General features: G+C 40.0%; 2 protein-coding genes across 2 annotated transcripts; one reads left to right on the top strand and one right to left on the bottom strand.

The window, feature by feature from the left end:
* Positions 1-202: 202 nt before the first annotated feature.
* On the bottom strand, positions 203-3907 carry ATP5IF1 (ATP synthase inhibitory factor subunit 1). Its single transcript, XM_026702417.2, has 4 exons — positions 3493-3907; positions 2397-2533; positions 2124-2236; positions 203-452 (listed from the first exon to the last, which is right to left on the bottom strand). Exons 2-4 carry the CDS (start codon positions 2487-2489, stop codon positions 311-313), a joined length of 348 nt encoding a protein of 115 aa, XP_026558202.1. The 5' UTR covers positions 2490-2533; positions 3493-3907; the 3' UTR covers positions 203-310.
* Positions 3842-15426, top strand: DNAJC8 (DnaJ heat shock protein family (Hsp40) member C8). The gene is made up of 9 exons (XM_026702416.2): positions 3842-4070; positions 6394-6495; positions 7857-7913; positions 9147-9213; positions 9424-9518; positions 10595-10666; positions 11299-11390; positions 12556-12631; positions 14651-15426. The coding sequence occupies exons 1-9, from the start codon at positions 4002-4004 to the stop codon at positions 14771-14773; spliced, it is 753 nt and encodes a 250-aa protein (XP_026558201.1). The 5' UTR covers positions 3842-4001; the 3' UTR covers positions 14774-15426.
* The last annotated feature ends 1679 nt before the right edge of the window (positions 15427-17105 follow it).

Raw genomic sequence — 17105 nt, 5'->3', positions numbered from 1 at the left:
TTTGGACAAGAACAATTATCCATCCTTGTGGAGAAGACACTGTAAGAATATACTTTCAAGCAATAGAAAAAATACTGATACTTAGCTGGCAAATTTTTAATCATACATTTCTTCCTCTCAAAAATCATGATTCAAGAAATACCTATCCATAATTATTATGTAGGTGCAAAATATTTTCTAGAGAAGACACTGACAATGAAGATACGAGTGAATTGTTTATTTCACACTATGGTAAGAATCAAATCCTGGGTATTCACAGGGACCATTTTCAAAACAAGATACCAGATACCATGTCAATAATAGCAGCAACTTAATCATCATCTTCAAGATTCTTGATCTTGTACTTATGACGTTCAATTTCTTTCTGCAGACGCTCTATTTCTTTCTTATGGTGACTTATTTCCTCTTCATGATGTTTTCTTAGATTTTTCAACTGCTCTCTCTCTCTCTCCCTACAAAAATAATAGAATAAATAATCTATAATTGTCATTCATTCAAACCTCAGCTAAAACGTCATGAAAAATAATGGCACAATTCTTCACTTCAAATTGCAGTCCTTACAACATTTACTAATGACTATCTACCTCACAGTTATCCCATTGCTAATAAGCAAACACATTAATATAAAAGTGGCCTGGCTCATTTAGAAAGGTAATAATTTAAGTTATTTGCTATTGAATATTCCACCTTTCCTTTTACAAACTTGAGGCTTATTTCTCCCGTTCCTCATAATTTGGGCATGCAAAACATTTCAGTTCAAGTCTGCTGTTCAAAATTCCATAAAATATTCTGCTTTAAGTAAAATTGCTTTTTCAGCATATAAAGCATTCAGGGATTTAGCTGGGGGAATATTTGGCTGGATGGACATGAAATGCAATAACTGGAGCATGAGGAGACCCCCAAATCTATCTAACACAACTTGTATGAGATGCCAGCTGGGTTACCCTCTGAATAAGTAAGGGAGAAACAAATGGGAGAAATATGTTCCCATTTGATAAAGCAGTATGAATAGTTAATAGTTACTTCTCTTTAGATCTTTCACTGTGTTCAGGTGTTTAAAGCAATTCACATGCATATTCTAGATTTTATCCTTAAAATAAATCCATACAAATAAATTGATATCTCCCATGTTACAGAAGTGATTATGAGAGGCCTACAACTTTTTATAGCAGAAACCAGATTCAGAATTAGTGAAGTTTATGAGTTTAAGTACCATTTAATGATTTATAAAACAGGAATGATTTTTCTTCTTCCAAAAATGAAGTCAATCTACATGTCTCCCAATCCCAATTTTATCACAACTGTGAGATAGGGTTGACTGGAAGATGTTTGGCTCCAAAATAAAGTCCAGTGTCCCCTTGAGATGAATTATCAGCTGGCTACCTGGACACATTTATATTTTCTTGACAACCACATGGAATTAGTTTGCATACTCTTTATTTGCTGTGTCAGAGCTAATCCCTCTCATTTCACAGCCAAAGGACTATGGCTGTATCTGCATATCACCATTACTAAAGGAAGACCTAACTTGACTTTGGATCTTCCAACCTGCCTTGTCACCCATAATATTTATATATCAGACTCTTGTGTAACATGAGAGGAAATGCAGCTGTGGAGCAAGGGAGAGCAAATCTGCTATCACACCAGGGAGTCTGGGGCAAACATTTTCATTCTTATTACTAAAAAAAAAAAAAAATCAGAAGTGGAAATGCATTGCATCCCATCTTTAATTCCTGAAGAAAAAGCAGGTCAGAAATTAAAAATGTGTAACTAAATCTTTAAAAAAAAGTCACTAAAATTCAGTATGGGTGAATCTGCAGAATACTCTAGCTAGGTGAGGATAAAACAGGAGCCCAACCCTTGTTTCAGCCAGTGTGAACCAGGGCTTAATCAAGGCTCTCCAAACTTAGCCACCTTAAGACTTGTGGACTTCAACTCCCAGAGTTCTGGGAGTTGAAGTCCACATGTCTTAAGGCGGCCAGGTTTGAAGATCCCTGGTCTTAATGTTCAACCCTGATCTGTTTTTCTTGTTCTGGCGTGACATTCCATTCGGGGTAAATCCACTTGCTCTATAACTCGTGCTTCACGTTCGGTGTAACGTGTGAATCCAGGCATAACCATACTTGAAGTAGCGTTCCTCCTCAGCCGCTTCCCGTTTTCCAAATGCGCCACCAGCTTCACGGATGGATCCACCTCCACCCCCGCCTTTTCCAGCGCCTTTGCCGAGCTCACCCAGCTCAGGAAGGAGGGGGTAAAAAAGGAGACCTACGTTAGACGCCGCCGCCTTAGCCTCCAGCACCAATTCAGACCCGCCCGCCTCCCCTTCTCAGCGAAGACCTTCCACAGGCCCTGCTGCCCCGGAGGCCCTGCAGACAGACCACCGATGCCGACGGTACCTGGTCGGGGCCCGAGCTCCAGGCCCGTTGCTGCTGAGGTAAAGCCATCGCTCCCCGCAACCCAGACCTGAAAATCGCACCAACAGCAGCCATCTCAACTCTGTCCTTGGAGGTGGATCGGTGGGTGTGTCTGATTCCTGGAGGAAAAGGCGGGGCGAAGTGAAGCGCAGACCAATCGGAGGAGGAGAGGGAAAAGAACGAAGCCAATCGGAGCTGCGCAGGAACTATAGAGGCTAGTCGTTCACATTTTGAATTTCCGTCGTCCCAGGGAGCTGCTCTAGGGCAGGTTTGTCTATGGGGAGGCGTGACCTAAAAGGATCCGCCCCTATTGGCTTTTCCGGGATAATTTTGACATTGACTGTAAACATAGAAATATGTAGTGGGTGAACTTATTAATCAGTAGCTATAGTGTATTTTTTTTCCTATTAAAGAATCTTAATCTTTCCTCGTTTTTGAACGATGAGATTGTTTTCAATCTTTGAAAAATAATTAAATTAGTCTTGTGTGGTCTGCTTGCAAGGGGTTGTCTTTCTGTTAGCAAGTCGATCTTCATTGGTTTTGGGGTCCTGCGTTTCCACCACGCACCAAAGGAAAAACTGCAACAGACTGAGTTACAAGTGCATCAAGCACTTTTTAGCTCATTATGTCGCGAGAATCTGTATGGCTGGTTTATGGATCAATGTTATGTTATCTGGAAAACTGGGATAATCTGATAAAACAGCTGGATTAACCACTATCAATGGGTAAGCATATGGTGCAAAAAAGACCCGGAGGGATATTGATGAGTGTGTATCAAATGGTTTATCACAACTATCTCATAATTTGCTTTTATTTTTTCAGGGTAGTCTCCATATTTTTTCAGGATGGAAGACTCCAACATTTGAGCCAGTTTCTTCCACGATCCATTACTCATATGATTTTTTTCAGTACACAATGGGTCAACAGTCCATGTCAATATAACCCTAGCATGTGTTTTCAGTAGTATAACAGGGGCACTATACATACATTGAAAATATTATGCGGATAGGGGTGCTTATATTGACCAACAATACGTTTGAGGGTTTTTAACGAAAGAGATCCAGCTTGAAATTCTTACCTAGTGAAACTCTGGGTTGTGGGGTGGAGATTAAGACAAAGCTTTGCCTTTAAGTTTACCCCGCCCCACAGGAGGGTGCAGAACAGAGTTTCTCAACCTCAGCATCTTTAAACGGTGTGTCTGCGGAGATCCCCAGTTATCTTGGTCACGGTTGTCCCAAAAGATGCTTTTTCAAAAGGACTCTTTGGTTTTCCTTGGAACCCCGAAACACGGCATTCTGGGAAGTGAAGTCCACGCAGCTCAAATTTGAAGAAGGTTGTGAAAAACACTAGAGCGGAGTATAAAAGAAGAGAGAAGGGAAAGGACTATGAGTCCTTGCGGGAAATATTAAAAAAAAAAGCTATGGGAAAAAAAAGTTCTGTTGTGCCTCCCAGCCTCGGCGCTCTGGCCCTTTAAGAGATCCCCCCCACCCTCGGAAAAGCAGACGTTGTGGGTCACGTGCCGGCGGCCAGGCGGACTCGGTCCCGATCAGGTGGGAAGGGCGCGCGGCGGGTCACGTGGTACCAGAAATGGCGGCCCCGGGCGAGCGAGAAGCGGAGGGTTCGGCTGAGGAGGCGTTTCTTACCTTCTACACGGAGGTATGGCGAGCCCGCCTCCTTCCCCGGGAGCCCGGAGGGACGCCTTGTCCTTCTGGGCCTCTTCGGCTGATCCCAGAGGGGCTGGGCCTGTCGTGGTTTCCTTTAGACGGGCTGGGCTTTTCCCTTGGGTGGATTTGCTGTATAGATGCCGGTTGTCCGCCGGGCTTCCCTTCCCCCTCGGCTCTTCTTTTCCCGGCCCCTTCGGGTTGAGAGGGTGGGAGAAGCGTTGGTGGTGGTGAAGGAGCCTTTAAGGCGCGGTCTATTGCCAGGCCCAAACAAACAAGCTGTCTTGTCGCCTTTCGGGTTTTTTTTTTTTTTTTGCTTTCCTCGTCGCCGTTCGTTACCCTGGCTGGGGAAGATGAAAGTTGTAGTCTGACGGGCACTCGGGGCCGGTCCCTGCCGTGATTACAATTGGTGGGGAGTCTATTATAATGGAATATTAGGTAGAAAACGAGAAAGGGGCAAGGAGACAAGGGAATCCACTCACTGGAGAGGAACAGAGCACTGATTGCCAGCCAGTTTTCTTATTTATATCAAATTCTTTTTACTTATTTATTTATTGAATTTATATTACCGCCTATTCGCCCATGGTGACTCGAGGCGGCTTACAGAATGTAAAACCATATTTAAAATTTTAAAAAAATAACAAAACTAACAAAAAGAATCAAATAATAAAGTACAATAGAACAAAATCTGGGAAAAAAATAAATAAAAAAATCACCCCCCAACTCCCACCCCCCACCCCAATGACAGCAGATCACAAGAGCCATTTGATGGGCTCCATCCCGCTCTGGGTTCCCCAGGCCCGCTGGCAGAACCAGGTCTTCAGTGCCTTCCGGAAGACCATTAAAGAGGGGGCCATTCTAATATGGGGGGGGGTTGATGTTCCAGAGAGAGGGAGCCACCACGGAGAAGGCCCTTCTTCTGTGTCCCACCAGGTGTATCTCCCTCAGGGATGGGACCCCACAGTATTCCCTGCCTCTCCGCTCTAATGTGTCAGGTAGATGTGCCTGGCAAGAGACGGTCCCTCAGATAAGCTGGTCCCAAGCCATGAAGGGCTTTAAATGTGACAACTAGCACCTTGAATTGCACCTGGAAGTAAATCAGCAACCAATGCAGCTCCCGCAGGAGAGGTGAAATGTGCACACCAGGATCTGCACAAAGCCATGCGGGCTGCTGCATTTTCTTGGAGTGACAGCTTTAATTCTGATCCCTATTCTTTCTTTGTGTGCAAGACAGGTATTTGATCAGAAATATATGAATCGCATATAGTCACACATTAACATTTGCAGTCACCTGTGCAAGTTCTGGGGACTTTGGCACAAGCCACTGTGGTCTCTAATGCTTTCAGTGGTTCCCAACTGCGTAATACTTTCAACTCTTTTCTTTGGTGCTGATCTTCCTGCTCTTTCATTCCTTTTCTGTTTTCTGCTGATCTCTCACACGTCCTTTTGTGTTGATATTGGTTCACTTTTTCTTTCCAATCAAATCTCATTGGATACAACTTTAGGATTATAATATAATTGGTTTGTAATTTAATCACTTCATTGATTAGTACAGTCAACGGTATTAAAAGAACAATGTCAGGTTGTTTGTTTTTGAGATAGATTCCCATTCTGTAAAAATGGTGGATTTTCAAATCTTGGAAAGTGTGCATGGGGCTAAATGTGCCTTTCTGTTACACTTTGCCCTATCTTTGTGTTTCTTTGTATTAAACATTATATCAAGTTCAACCAGCATGGCTTCTTAGAAAACTTCCAAAGAGGAGAAAGGCCACAACAGTAATAACATATTTTATCCTGTTGCATATATAATCATAACTTGGTTTGGACACCAATAGATTGTAGCAAAGAGTTAGGTTATCTGTCTCTCTACTGCAATCTAATGATTTTCTGGTATCGATAATGACATCCCTATTGAAATGTGAAATAAACTGAAAATAATAGGACACGTTTATATAATTCTATGTTATGTTTATTCAATGATTTAATTCAGTTGGGTTTGTTCAACATATATAATTCATTGAGTCACTCTCAATGAAGTGTACATCATAGTCTTCCCTAACAGTGTCTTCCAAATGGGTTGAATTCCCAACATTTTCCTGTGCATTTAGCTGTTTATGTCAGTGTTGTGCCTTAATCTAGCTAACTTTAGCTCAGTTCACAAGATATATTGTCACAATGCATTGAGGCTTTTTGGATTAACCCAATTTTTATTTTTATTTGTATCCCACCTTTTATTACCCAACACATCTTCCACTTCCTATTTTCCCCACAATTATCTGGTACAGTTCTGATTATTAATGATATGCTAATTTCTACAGGTAAAGCAAATTGAAAGGCGAGATTCTGTTTTAACTTCAAAAAATCAGATTGAAAGGCTCACTAGGCCTGGTTCCTCCTATTTTAATCTGAATCCCTTTGAGGTATGTTTACATTTGTTTTCTTTATTCATTGTCCTATCACTGTAGTTTTTTTGTATAGATCCAGTAACTTGAAAGAGATATGCAAACTAGCATGGTGTTCTGACCAAGCCTTCCTGAGACAGTAACAATCACATGCTGTTCCCCAAAACCTTTGAGTCCCAAACAATCTGATAAGCACCCACCTTATCTTCCTTGAAATGCTGCCAATGACTAAATTGCCAATTAGCTGTTCAAGGCCAAACGAAGCACAAAGTCAACAGAGCTTCAGATTTTAAACTGACCAGAATGAACAAAATTGCTTCCTGCAAAGGCTCATGTCCTTTTGTTCCTCCTTTATGTCTTATGGGAGGGGCCAATTATCTCCAAGTCTTACTCCCGAGTCACCCTTTTGTCTTAACTGTTCTTGCCTTCTGGCAGCTCTGCACAAGCATGCACTGAGAAGCAGCTCCCCCTGTTCCTCTGCCTTGCTGATGTCAGATTCTGGAGGCTCTGGAGTCCGCACATAACTCTCAGATGGCCTTGGCCCCCTTTCTGTGCCCTCCCCAGACTCTAGAACTGGCCCATGTTCCTCCCCATTGTCTGACTCTGCTGCCAGCTCCGCAGGCCACTGGCAGATCACAAGACGTGGTCCATTCCTGGAACATTCTGAATATGTACCATTTGGTTTTGCACATAACTAATTATTTGCTTGTATCATAACATTCACTTATGGTAAACTTTTATATTGGCATCTTTTAGTTGCTTGCTGTCATAGTGGATCATTTCTTTAAAGTATTTAAGAATCTGATAACATTTTCTTTTTGAACCTAAAGTTTACTCATTCTTTTATACCACAAATGGCACCACTCTTGATCCCCTTTAGAAATGAATCAGTGAACTAGCAAGAAGTAAACCTAGTTATTTAGGCATTCACTCTAGACATGAAGTACGTTTTGCTGCAGAATAAAAATCTACCCTACCCATTTAAATTCATACACTCTTGCATTTGTGTCTTGCTGGTTCACTAGTTATTTTAGAGTTGCTAAGTCTGCTGGAAGGACACATGGGATTGTAACAAGTGACAGTATAAAATGATACTCTTCAGAGTGCCAAGAATCATGTTCTCCAGTCCTTCACCCTTTTTGCTAGTTTTCCATCTTCATCTCAGCACTTGATAACCACTGAGCATGCCTAATTGTTGCTGGATGGCTTTTGAGATTACTCCCTGAAGAATTTTCCTACTAAAGGATTTTGGCTTTCTACTTTCTTGATGATCTTAAAGTTTCTGGAGCATGGAGATAACTCGTTTCATGGATAGTGCTGTTTTGTGTGTTTTCTAAGCAGTATCTTTATTTTAAAAAATCACTTTTGGACTTTTCCAGGTACTGCAGTTGGATCCTGAAATCACTGATGAAGAAATAAAGAAAAGATTCCGTCAGGTATGTGCCTTCTATAGTTCACTAAACATGGATGAGACCCTCTTGGCAGTTGTAGGGATCGATAAATTTATTTGAGAATTGCAGCTCACTGTTTCATTGAACATATGCAGCATGCTAACTAAGTTTACAAAGTGCTTTATAAACTTTATATAAAAATTCATGTATTTGGAGTTATCCCCAATTACTCTTATTTGAGGGATTGTTTCATTGCTTTAAAAGATCATTTAGTAGTCAATGAAACACGAATAGGCAGAAGGTTAGATAGATAAGCATCGGACATACAGTATAATAAAAGAGGAAACCAAAGAATAATTCACCAGGTTATGTCTTGGCAAAGAATTATGTTTGGTAACTGATGCAGAGTTTTGGTTTGTTTCTGTTGTATTCTTATTGTGTATTTTATAAAATTCCCAGAGTAGCAACCAATTGGAGTAGCCTATAAATAAATAAGCAATTCAATTCAATTCTGGTCACAGACTAGCACAAAAATAAATGTGCTTCCCCTTTCTCCTCATTCCATTTCCCAAAAAGTTAGCAATACTGTTTCTTGAGGTACTTGTCATCCACAACTATGCAATCTAGTAACTTGTGTCTGAATTTGGATATTTTGCATTGAAATCACAAATATGAGGACCTAAATACATTTTATAGGTTTGTGTTTTTATCACTGTGTTTTTATCACTTTAAAATGTTTAATAAATAGATTGCTAGAATATTCAGTATTATAATATTGAATAAATCACACGGATGACCAAAACTTTTGTGTCCTTTAAGAAATTAGTATGTCATCAATATCTCTGAAAATACTTGCTATGCTTCCCTAGATATAAAGCATTGAAGAAATTGGCTCAATGAGATTGAGAATTTAGGGAGGTCTTGTCTCAGAAAGAAGTAAGTAACTAGCAATAGCAATAGTACTTAGACTTATATACTGCTTTACAGTGCTTTACAGTCCTCTAAGCAGTTTACAAAGTCAGCATATTGCCCCCAACAATTTCAATCCTCATTTTACAAACCGCAGAAGGATGAAAGGCAGAGTCAACCTTCAGCCAGTGAGATTTGAACTGCCAAATTGAAGGCAGCCGGCCATCAGCAGAGGTAGCCTGCAGTACTGCACTCTAACCACTGCGCCACACTGACTAGGAATGTTTGTTTCTTATAACTGCAAAGAAGGGTTTAGTTTATATGATTCTTTCATATGTTTTGATATGTCTGTGTTCTTTAATTATACAGTTATCCATATTGGTCCATCCTGACAAAAACCAAGATGATCCTGACAGAGCGCAAAAGGCCTTTGAAGGTACTTCCCTGTTTTTTCTGGGTTCAAGTTTTCAGGCATTAGCAGTGTATCCAATAGGTAATAGACAATTCTGATGTTACTATGTAAAGATAAATTACATGTTGCCTTTTTTGCCAGATCCCTAAAAACAAATATGTCCTTATGTTTTCTCTAGTAGTATAGATTTTTCAAGTTGTATGAATGTGCTGATAGAAATGTTTTATTTGTCAGCTGTTGACAAAGCATACAAGCTATTGCTAGACCAGGAACAAAAGAAGAGAGCCTTGGACGTGATACAGGCTGGAAAGGAATACGTGGAGCACATTGTAAGTACCGCACGTCACAGCCAGCCTGTAACCCAGGGGGAGCGGTGTGAACTACTGAACTTGGCATCTTTCTGCTTAGACTGAGAATTATATATGTTGAAATTATTCCACAGCTTACATATATTTTATTGCACCACAACTTTGATGGAGATTAACTGTGATTAGAAAGAGAACTATACATTATAAAGAATATGTTGTGAATGTTAATGCCTGCTTCTAAACTTTTAGAATTCAGTGAATTTAGATTGGAAGATATCTGAAGGATTAAAAAAGTAATTGGTCTAATAATGTAAACTTATTCAAAGTTTTCTCTTAAAATTCTGCTAAGAAAGAAATGGAGCTGGGAATTTTGAAGAAAATAAATACATGTTCAGAGTTTTAATATATTGCATACAAACTATTGATCTTGGAAGTTGTTAAATGTTTACATATCTGTAGCTTTAATTTGGCTTGCCTGCATTTTTTGTTGGTGGTGTTTCCATCAGGAAAGTGACTTAGCAACTCTATTCACTTTTTTGCTATTCACATGGAAGAATGTGAATTCTTGGTCTTCCAGTGCTGCCCTGTTTGCATCCCTTTTCAGTTTGTGAAAAATGACAACTGATTGTACACTGTGGCAGATATCTTGATTATCTTCCAAAGCCTTCAGTAACCCAAAGATGTCCTTATAGGTGGAGGAGTGGTTAAAACAATAAACAAATGACACAAAACTTGATGCTTTTTTACTTCAGGTTTTAAGTTGCATACTTACATCATATGTATTTAAGTATGAATATGTATATATGGCAACAGAAACAGTTACTCCTGTTCAGACAGCAGCATTCACATCTGGGTAGAATTAAGTTCCACCAAGAGTCTCTCTTTCTTGTAATACTGGGAAAGTGATCATGTGATGTATTTTTTTCTTCAAACATTCAGATCCTAACAAGTAAATTACCAGTAAAAATTGTGCTTATAAGAATAATGGTGATTTGACCAACTCTTTTGCCATTAGAATGAGCCAGCACAATACTACACTATGAAGTTCTCACATGATCTGCAGCTTCCGTATTTCTTATTTGTGAAATCTTTTTTAGGTAAAAGAGAAAAAGAAACAGTTAAAGAAAGACGGCAAGTCAACCAATGTAGAAGAAGATGATCCACAAATAGTAAGTTGACCAGTTCATATTTCCAGGAGTGAAATGCACCTAGTCCTAGACAATACCTTCCTTTATTTGAATCAATATTGGCACCAAATTTTGAGGAGTTTTGGTTTGGTTCCAGACCCAGAAATATATGGTTTTCTCCCTCTCTTGCATTCTTTGTATTATATTTGATTGCACATTTAGTTATCAGCACCAAACTTTGTATGCTTAACATTAACAATCCTCCAAATATTTATACAATATTTATATAAGATATTCTGGGGTGTGCTAGTGATATAATGTCCCAAGCTTCTTGAATGAGAAGCGAAACGTCTTTAAGGAAAAAAACAAAGAAGTCCAGTTGCCTTTTGGAAAAGGCAAAATCTCCATAGACATTTAGTGATATAATGGTTAGTGGCAGGTGTACTATAAGGGTATAGCGGTGGTGCTCTAAACTTATTCTAGCAGTTTCCAGTTGCTTCATGGTACTTTGACTACTTCTAATATACAACCTTCAGCCCAGCCTCTGGATTAGTATTAGTTTATTGTGATGTGTTCCTGGGAAGACAGCTGGTCTTTTTATTTAGGCTCAGGGTTATGTTTTATTGAACTGTAGCTGAGCCACAACATTGGTGCTGAATCTCTGTTTCTTACAGTTCAAGCAGGCAGTGTACAAACAGACAATGAAACTTTTCGCAGAGCTCGAAATTAAAAGGAAAGAAAGGGAAGCAAAGGAAATGCACGAAAGGTAGGAAACAATGCTGGATTCTTGCAGCTTGTATTGAAAATGCTGAGGTTAGACATTTTGGTGTACATGAAAAGGCTTGATTATTGACAGTGACAGAAGACTGCTTAGTGGAATTCTTTATTCCAGTGCTAAAACATCTACACAGTAAAGTATCAGGGGAGGCAGTCTCTTACTGAGGCTTGGGGCTGGGAGGGAATTAAGCTGTGAATGGCTTGGATTGGGGTCTGCTGTTGCTAAGCAATGTCACATGACATTGCACTTTACAACTGCATCACTTAGCGATGGAGAGTCCGGTTCCAATACCACCGTAACCATGAGGTCTACTTATACTCACCTTCTAGCGCATGTGAGAAATTCTTCTAGGTCAAACTTGAAACTGCCAGAATGAAGCCACCTTCCTGGTCAAATAGCTACAAAGTGCCAGATAAGCAAAGTGAACATTTACAATAAGAGTAAGTGTAGCACAGTGTTGCCAGCTCACTTATATAACACAAAGATCATCTATTGCTGATACATTATGAGTGACAAATGTAGTTGTATAGATTCTCTCTCTGACAGGTTTGTGTATAGTATTGAGTGTTGTAGGTAATATGCTTCACAGATTTCTTTCCTTTATTGTGGGCAAATTCTATTTTGAGGAATTCAGTGAGGCTTAAGGCAACATAAGACTCTTTCATTTGTGTAATGCAAGTTCCTTTAAGGAGTAGGAACTTTCTTTAGAGCCCACTGAACAAGGACTTGGAAATGTATATTGAATTGTGGTCTCCTCTATTTTTAAGTCATAGCTGTACGTTGAAAAATATAGTAATAAAAGTTGAGGGAAGGATTGAGTAGGAGAAAATGTTAAATGTGTTCACATTGCTGTATCTAAATATTGGCTCCAGGGGGTGATCTATGTCTTTAGGCCCGGGAGGAGAGAATGATTAGTTTCAGTTCCCCAAACCCTTGTTTTACGCTCTTCTTAAATTCTTAATTCATTCTGTCTTCTTTGGCCAAAATCGGCCAGGGAAGCCCAAAGAGCCATTATCTGCCAGCTAACATGACAGTTGCAATCTACAACATGGTCTCCAGATTGGGGATCACTAGATGAAATTGACTTTTGATCTCTTCTGCTCTTGTCCAACAAACGTAATGCTAACGTTTCCTCCCTGGGCTTTTGTTCTAGAAAAAGACAGAGAGAAGAGGAAATAGAGGCCCAGGAGAAAGCCAAGCGTGAGCGAGAGTGGCAGAAAAATTTTGAGGTGACTACAGCTGTGCACGATTTGGGGTTCAAATTGGAGTTTCAGCAGTCTGATTTTAAAACATATAGAATGGTACCTCAGTCTTCATCGGTAATTCATTGCAAAAGAAACACTAGGTAAAACCAGTGGGTACCGAGTGAACCACATGACCCGCTATTTTGGCCGGAAGGAATAGTGAGTCATGAGGCAGCTGACATCAGCAAGTTCTTCCTTGCCTGTTGACTGCTGGGAAAAAGACTAATGCTGGCACAAGACTTCTGCTTCAAAATGCATTGAATATCGAATTCGACAAGTTTTGAAGCAATTGAGTACCGAGTTAGGACTGTATTTTGTAATAACTATCTCACTTTGCCTGAGTAAAGTGTTTGCCATCTCACATCGGGAAGTGGGGATTGCTCATCTTTTGCAGTCAGCCACAAACATCCTGATTGCAAAAGCCAGTCTGGTAAGGTGTTGCCTTATACAGAGATGTGTGGCATAAAAATGTCATGAATAAATAAAAATAAAGCTGAAAGAAAAGTGACGTGTCCAGGAATTTAATCCAAAGCAGAAGCAAGTCCTGAATTACATGGCAATTTTCTTTCATAAGCTGATACAGTTGAGAAAGCTCAGCTATAAATGCAGTTGGTAGCATCTGAAGCAGAAATGCCAAAGCACAGACTTTGACTCGGCAGGGATGCTCTTGGTGAAACTGCCTGGGAATTTTTCCAGCAGCAGCAGCAGCAGTACGAAGTGTCAGGTTAGTTCTTAATGGAAGAATCTTAACCGAAGCTTCTGCAGCTATCCAGGGGTTATCTCCAGCTTACATTGAACAATTTGAACAGAGCTGGAGGTCTAATGTATCCTAAACTCTTGTGGAAAAGGTTAAGAAAATTGGATGTCTAGCCTGCTGTGTAAAGAGCATGCTTACAGACTAATGACTCAGTTGTTATTTCAGGAGAAAGTTAACTGATACGGATGGAGTAATTTTAAACAGATGTGGAGAAACTGGGCATAGTATTGATTGTCTCAGGGACTTGTCCATTTTGAGGCAAGAGGTCAAAAGTAGCAATTTTGTTCTGGGGATATAGGAATTTTCTTTCAACAAGCCTGTTGCTAAGGCAGACAAAAACATCTCTTCACCTTCTAACATTATTTGTGGTTTGCAAGGAGTACAAATGGTCCTCAACTTACAATCATTCGTTTAGTGACCAAAGTTACAACAGCACTGAAAAAAAGACTTTGCACTTGCGAACGTTGTATCATCCCCAGGGTCATGTGATCAAAATTTGGATGCTTGGCAACTGATTCACATTTAAGAAGATTGCTGGGTCCTAGAGTCTTTTGATCCCTTTTTGCAACCTTTTGGAAGCAAAGTCTATGGGGGGGCCAGATTCACTTAACTACATTACTAACTTAACAACTGCAGTGATTTGCTGGAGAACTGTGGCAAGAAAGGTTGTAAAATGGAGGCAAAACTGACTTTTTAACAACTACCTCGCTTAGCAACATAAATTTTTGGCTTGATTGTGGTTGCAAGTCAAGGACTACCAGTACTTTTGGATCAGAGAAAGGATACATGACACTAAAAACGCAGACTGGTTTTGGGTTATAGTCCCTCTAGGTTTATGGGAGTAGATATGTGATTGAGCATAAAGGTATTTGATTGGAGAAGAAAACTTGTGCCTGTCTAGTGATATAGGAGAGGAAATTAGACTGTCACTATAATGGGGCGGGATTATAAAGTTAATGGTGTTTTCAAAGAATAAAGAAAGTAATTTCTCTCTAGAGAATTGCTTTGTGTTGCTTTCACAGAGCTCTGCTTATCTCCCAATATTTTATCAACTTTCCTTGGCCTTCTAAATGTTTATGGCTGAACTGACAGTTTCCCTGGGGAAGCATAGTTGGTTTAGGGGGCTTTTAATTTGAAAACTCCCCCCTCCTCCCACCACATTTTCTGTTAGGATATTGACCGGAAGTTCAATATCTGTTGTCATTGTTGCTGTTGACTGACTTCCTGCTTATCATCTTTGTATCCAGGAGAGTCGGGATGGACGTGTGGACAGCTGGAGGAACTTTCAGGCAAACACAAAAGGGAAAAAAGAGAAGAAAAATAGGACCTTTTTGAGACCACCCAAAGTGAAGATGGAGCAGCGTGAATAAGCTGGCTATTCTAGGCTCCTGTGGACACTTGTGTATTACCATGTTTAAGTCTCTCCTTGCTTTTCCAGTAGAATCTTTTGTTTTCAGTATGATTGATTGAAGATCAGAATATTCTAACCTCTGCTTGATTCCCTGGGGTTTGTGGTTGAATTTCCAGGCCAAACCTCCTCCTGCTGCTTTTAGAATTCTTGGCTAAACTTAGAAAGACACCACCATCACATGTACTTGTAATCCCCGTAATTTAATGTTCTGTATTTCAAGGGTATTGCTATTCAAAGGGCCACCAGGCCTGTAGCTTGTGGAAGCATCCATTCAGTATCTCCATCAGGCAAATACTGAAACTGGGCCTGGTGTCTTTTCCTGCTCACCTCATCCAGCCGACCATTTTTCATCTCTTTCCACTTGCTAGTGGTGAAGTCTGGAACCTAGAACTGAGTTGCCCAGTTAAGCTTCACAAGAGGTTCTCAAGTCAGCTGCATGGAGCTGATGTTCCCCCCCATCTCCCACTCTAATTTCCAACTGTGATCCAGGATTGCAGATAGCCTGATAACTAGAATTACCCCACCCTCTGTAAATAAAAGTAATGAATATCTTGCATTGTATATGCAGTTAGTGGCAACGTTCTCTATGTAAAATAAATTTTTACCCAAAAATTTTTTCATGGCAGTGCTCAATTATTCCGAAAACTTGCAGTTCATCTTTCTGGTTGAAAGAAACGTGTTTTCTCTGTATCTCAGCATATCATGTTTATTTGTGTCAGAAGCATCACCGTTAAAATAAGGCTTACTATATCACATAAAATTTAAAATATAAAATACAAGATTAAAATATATACAGATTAAACAGATCTTATCCAGAAACTAGCAACATTGTGTTGCTGCGTTGTGTTAATTATTATGTAGGTTAATATTCTTACAGCTGTAACTGCAACTATAAGTCTTTTAGTCTTTCATCTGTCGTCATAAAACAAATTAAGACTAATACGTATTGCTAATTGCTACCTATTTTGGCATATGTGGCTTCTGTTATAGCCTAGCAGTGAACTTTTCCTGGAGGTACCACCTGTTTTAACCATCTTGTAAAATAAAACCAGGGCAAATCAAGCTTTCCTTATTCTGAATAAATCCTCAATCTCAGATAAGCATCAAGATTGATCTTTTCAGCCACCTTAGCCTCTCATTGTGTCTAGAAGCTGGAATAGAATTAGATAGAATTCCTATCTGAGTCTGGATGACACAAAAAACAAGGTATATAAGGTTTTATAAACTACAGACATGAAGTAAGACCTTAATTACAGTTTGGTCTATAGTCTGCTCGAGGGCTGTCAAACTCCCGGCCCATGGGCTGGATGCATCGTGCGCTGGCCAATGTCCAGTTTAGTGATGGGGAGAAAAGTCCCATGTGCATGTGACAACACTGTGATGTGAGTTTGACACCCCTGGTCTACTCTATATGATATTCCCAGTACAAAAACGCTACTTGTTCAGGTATCACAAAGACCAGGCTTAATTCTCAGATGCTTATTCTAAAAATTGCTGTTCTAATGAGGATATTATACTGATTGAATAGTGATGCTTTTCAGGATGAAAGCAAAGTTTGCTGGAATTCTAGTTTGTATCACACTTCAAGCTCTTAATACTAAGGCAAATGCCTAGAGTTGCCATCAGACCAACAATAGAATGCTAAAGTATACCTAAAAATTGCTGCCAAATATTTATGGGCTGGTCATGCTTTCTTGGAATACCACAGATCTCTGGCCACTAACCAACATGCCACAAGACAGCCACTTTTTGCAATCATCTGAAGTATCTACAAGAGGCTGGAAGTTATCTATGATTCACCCGTTGCCCGTTTGATAAATTTGGGGGATTTTCATTTTCTGCTAATACAACAAAGTACATACTGTGGCTAACTGCACATGAGATTTCAGAGCAAGATAATGAGCTGTCTGCCAATCTGGAGGAAGGAGTAGGAAGAATCTGTCTGCACCCTTATTAACTAGAACAGTGGGTTTGCACAACACCCTGAGCCACAAACCAGCAAGTCACATTTTAGCCAGCATTTTGTGCAGTCCAATCCCTATGGTTTAGTGCAGGAGCCCCCAAACTTGGCAACTTTAAGACTTGTGGACTTCAACTCCTAGAATTCTCCAGCCAGCATAGCTTAAAGCTGCCAAGTTTGGAGACCTCTGGTTTAGTGTCATAATAATACAGCTAAGGATGTCGGTTTTTACATGCTTGCCTATCTAGGATAAATCAGATTTCAATGGGGAAGAGAACCCAGGTTGCCATCAGCTTTCCCAGTTATGCTTAGCTGTCCACCCAATTTGAAT

The sequence above is a fragment of the Pseudonaja textilis genome, chromosome 10 (assembly GCF_049901715.1).
Source record: "Pseudonaja textilis isolate UNSWEBS1 chromosome 10, rPseTex1.2, whole genome shotgun sequence".
NCBI lineage: Eukaryota > Metazoa > Chordata > Lepidosauria > Squamata > Elapidae > Pseudonaja > Pseudonaja textilis.
This window is presented reverse-complemented; position numbering and strand designations above follow the sequence as displayed.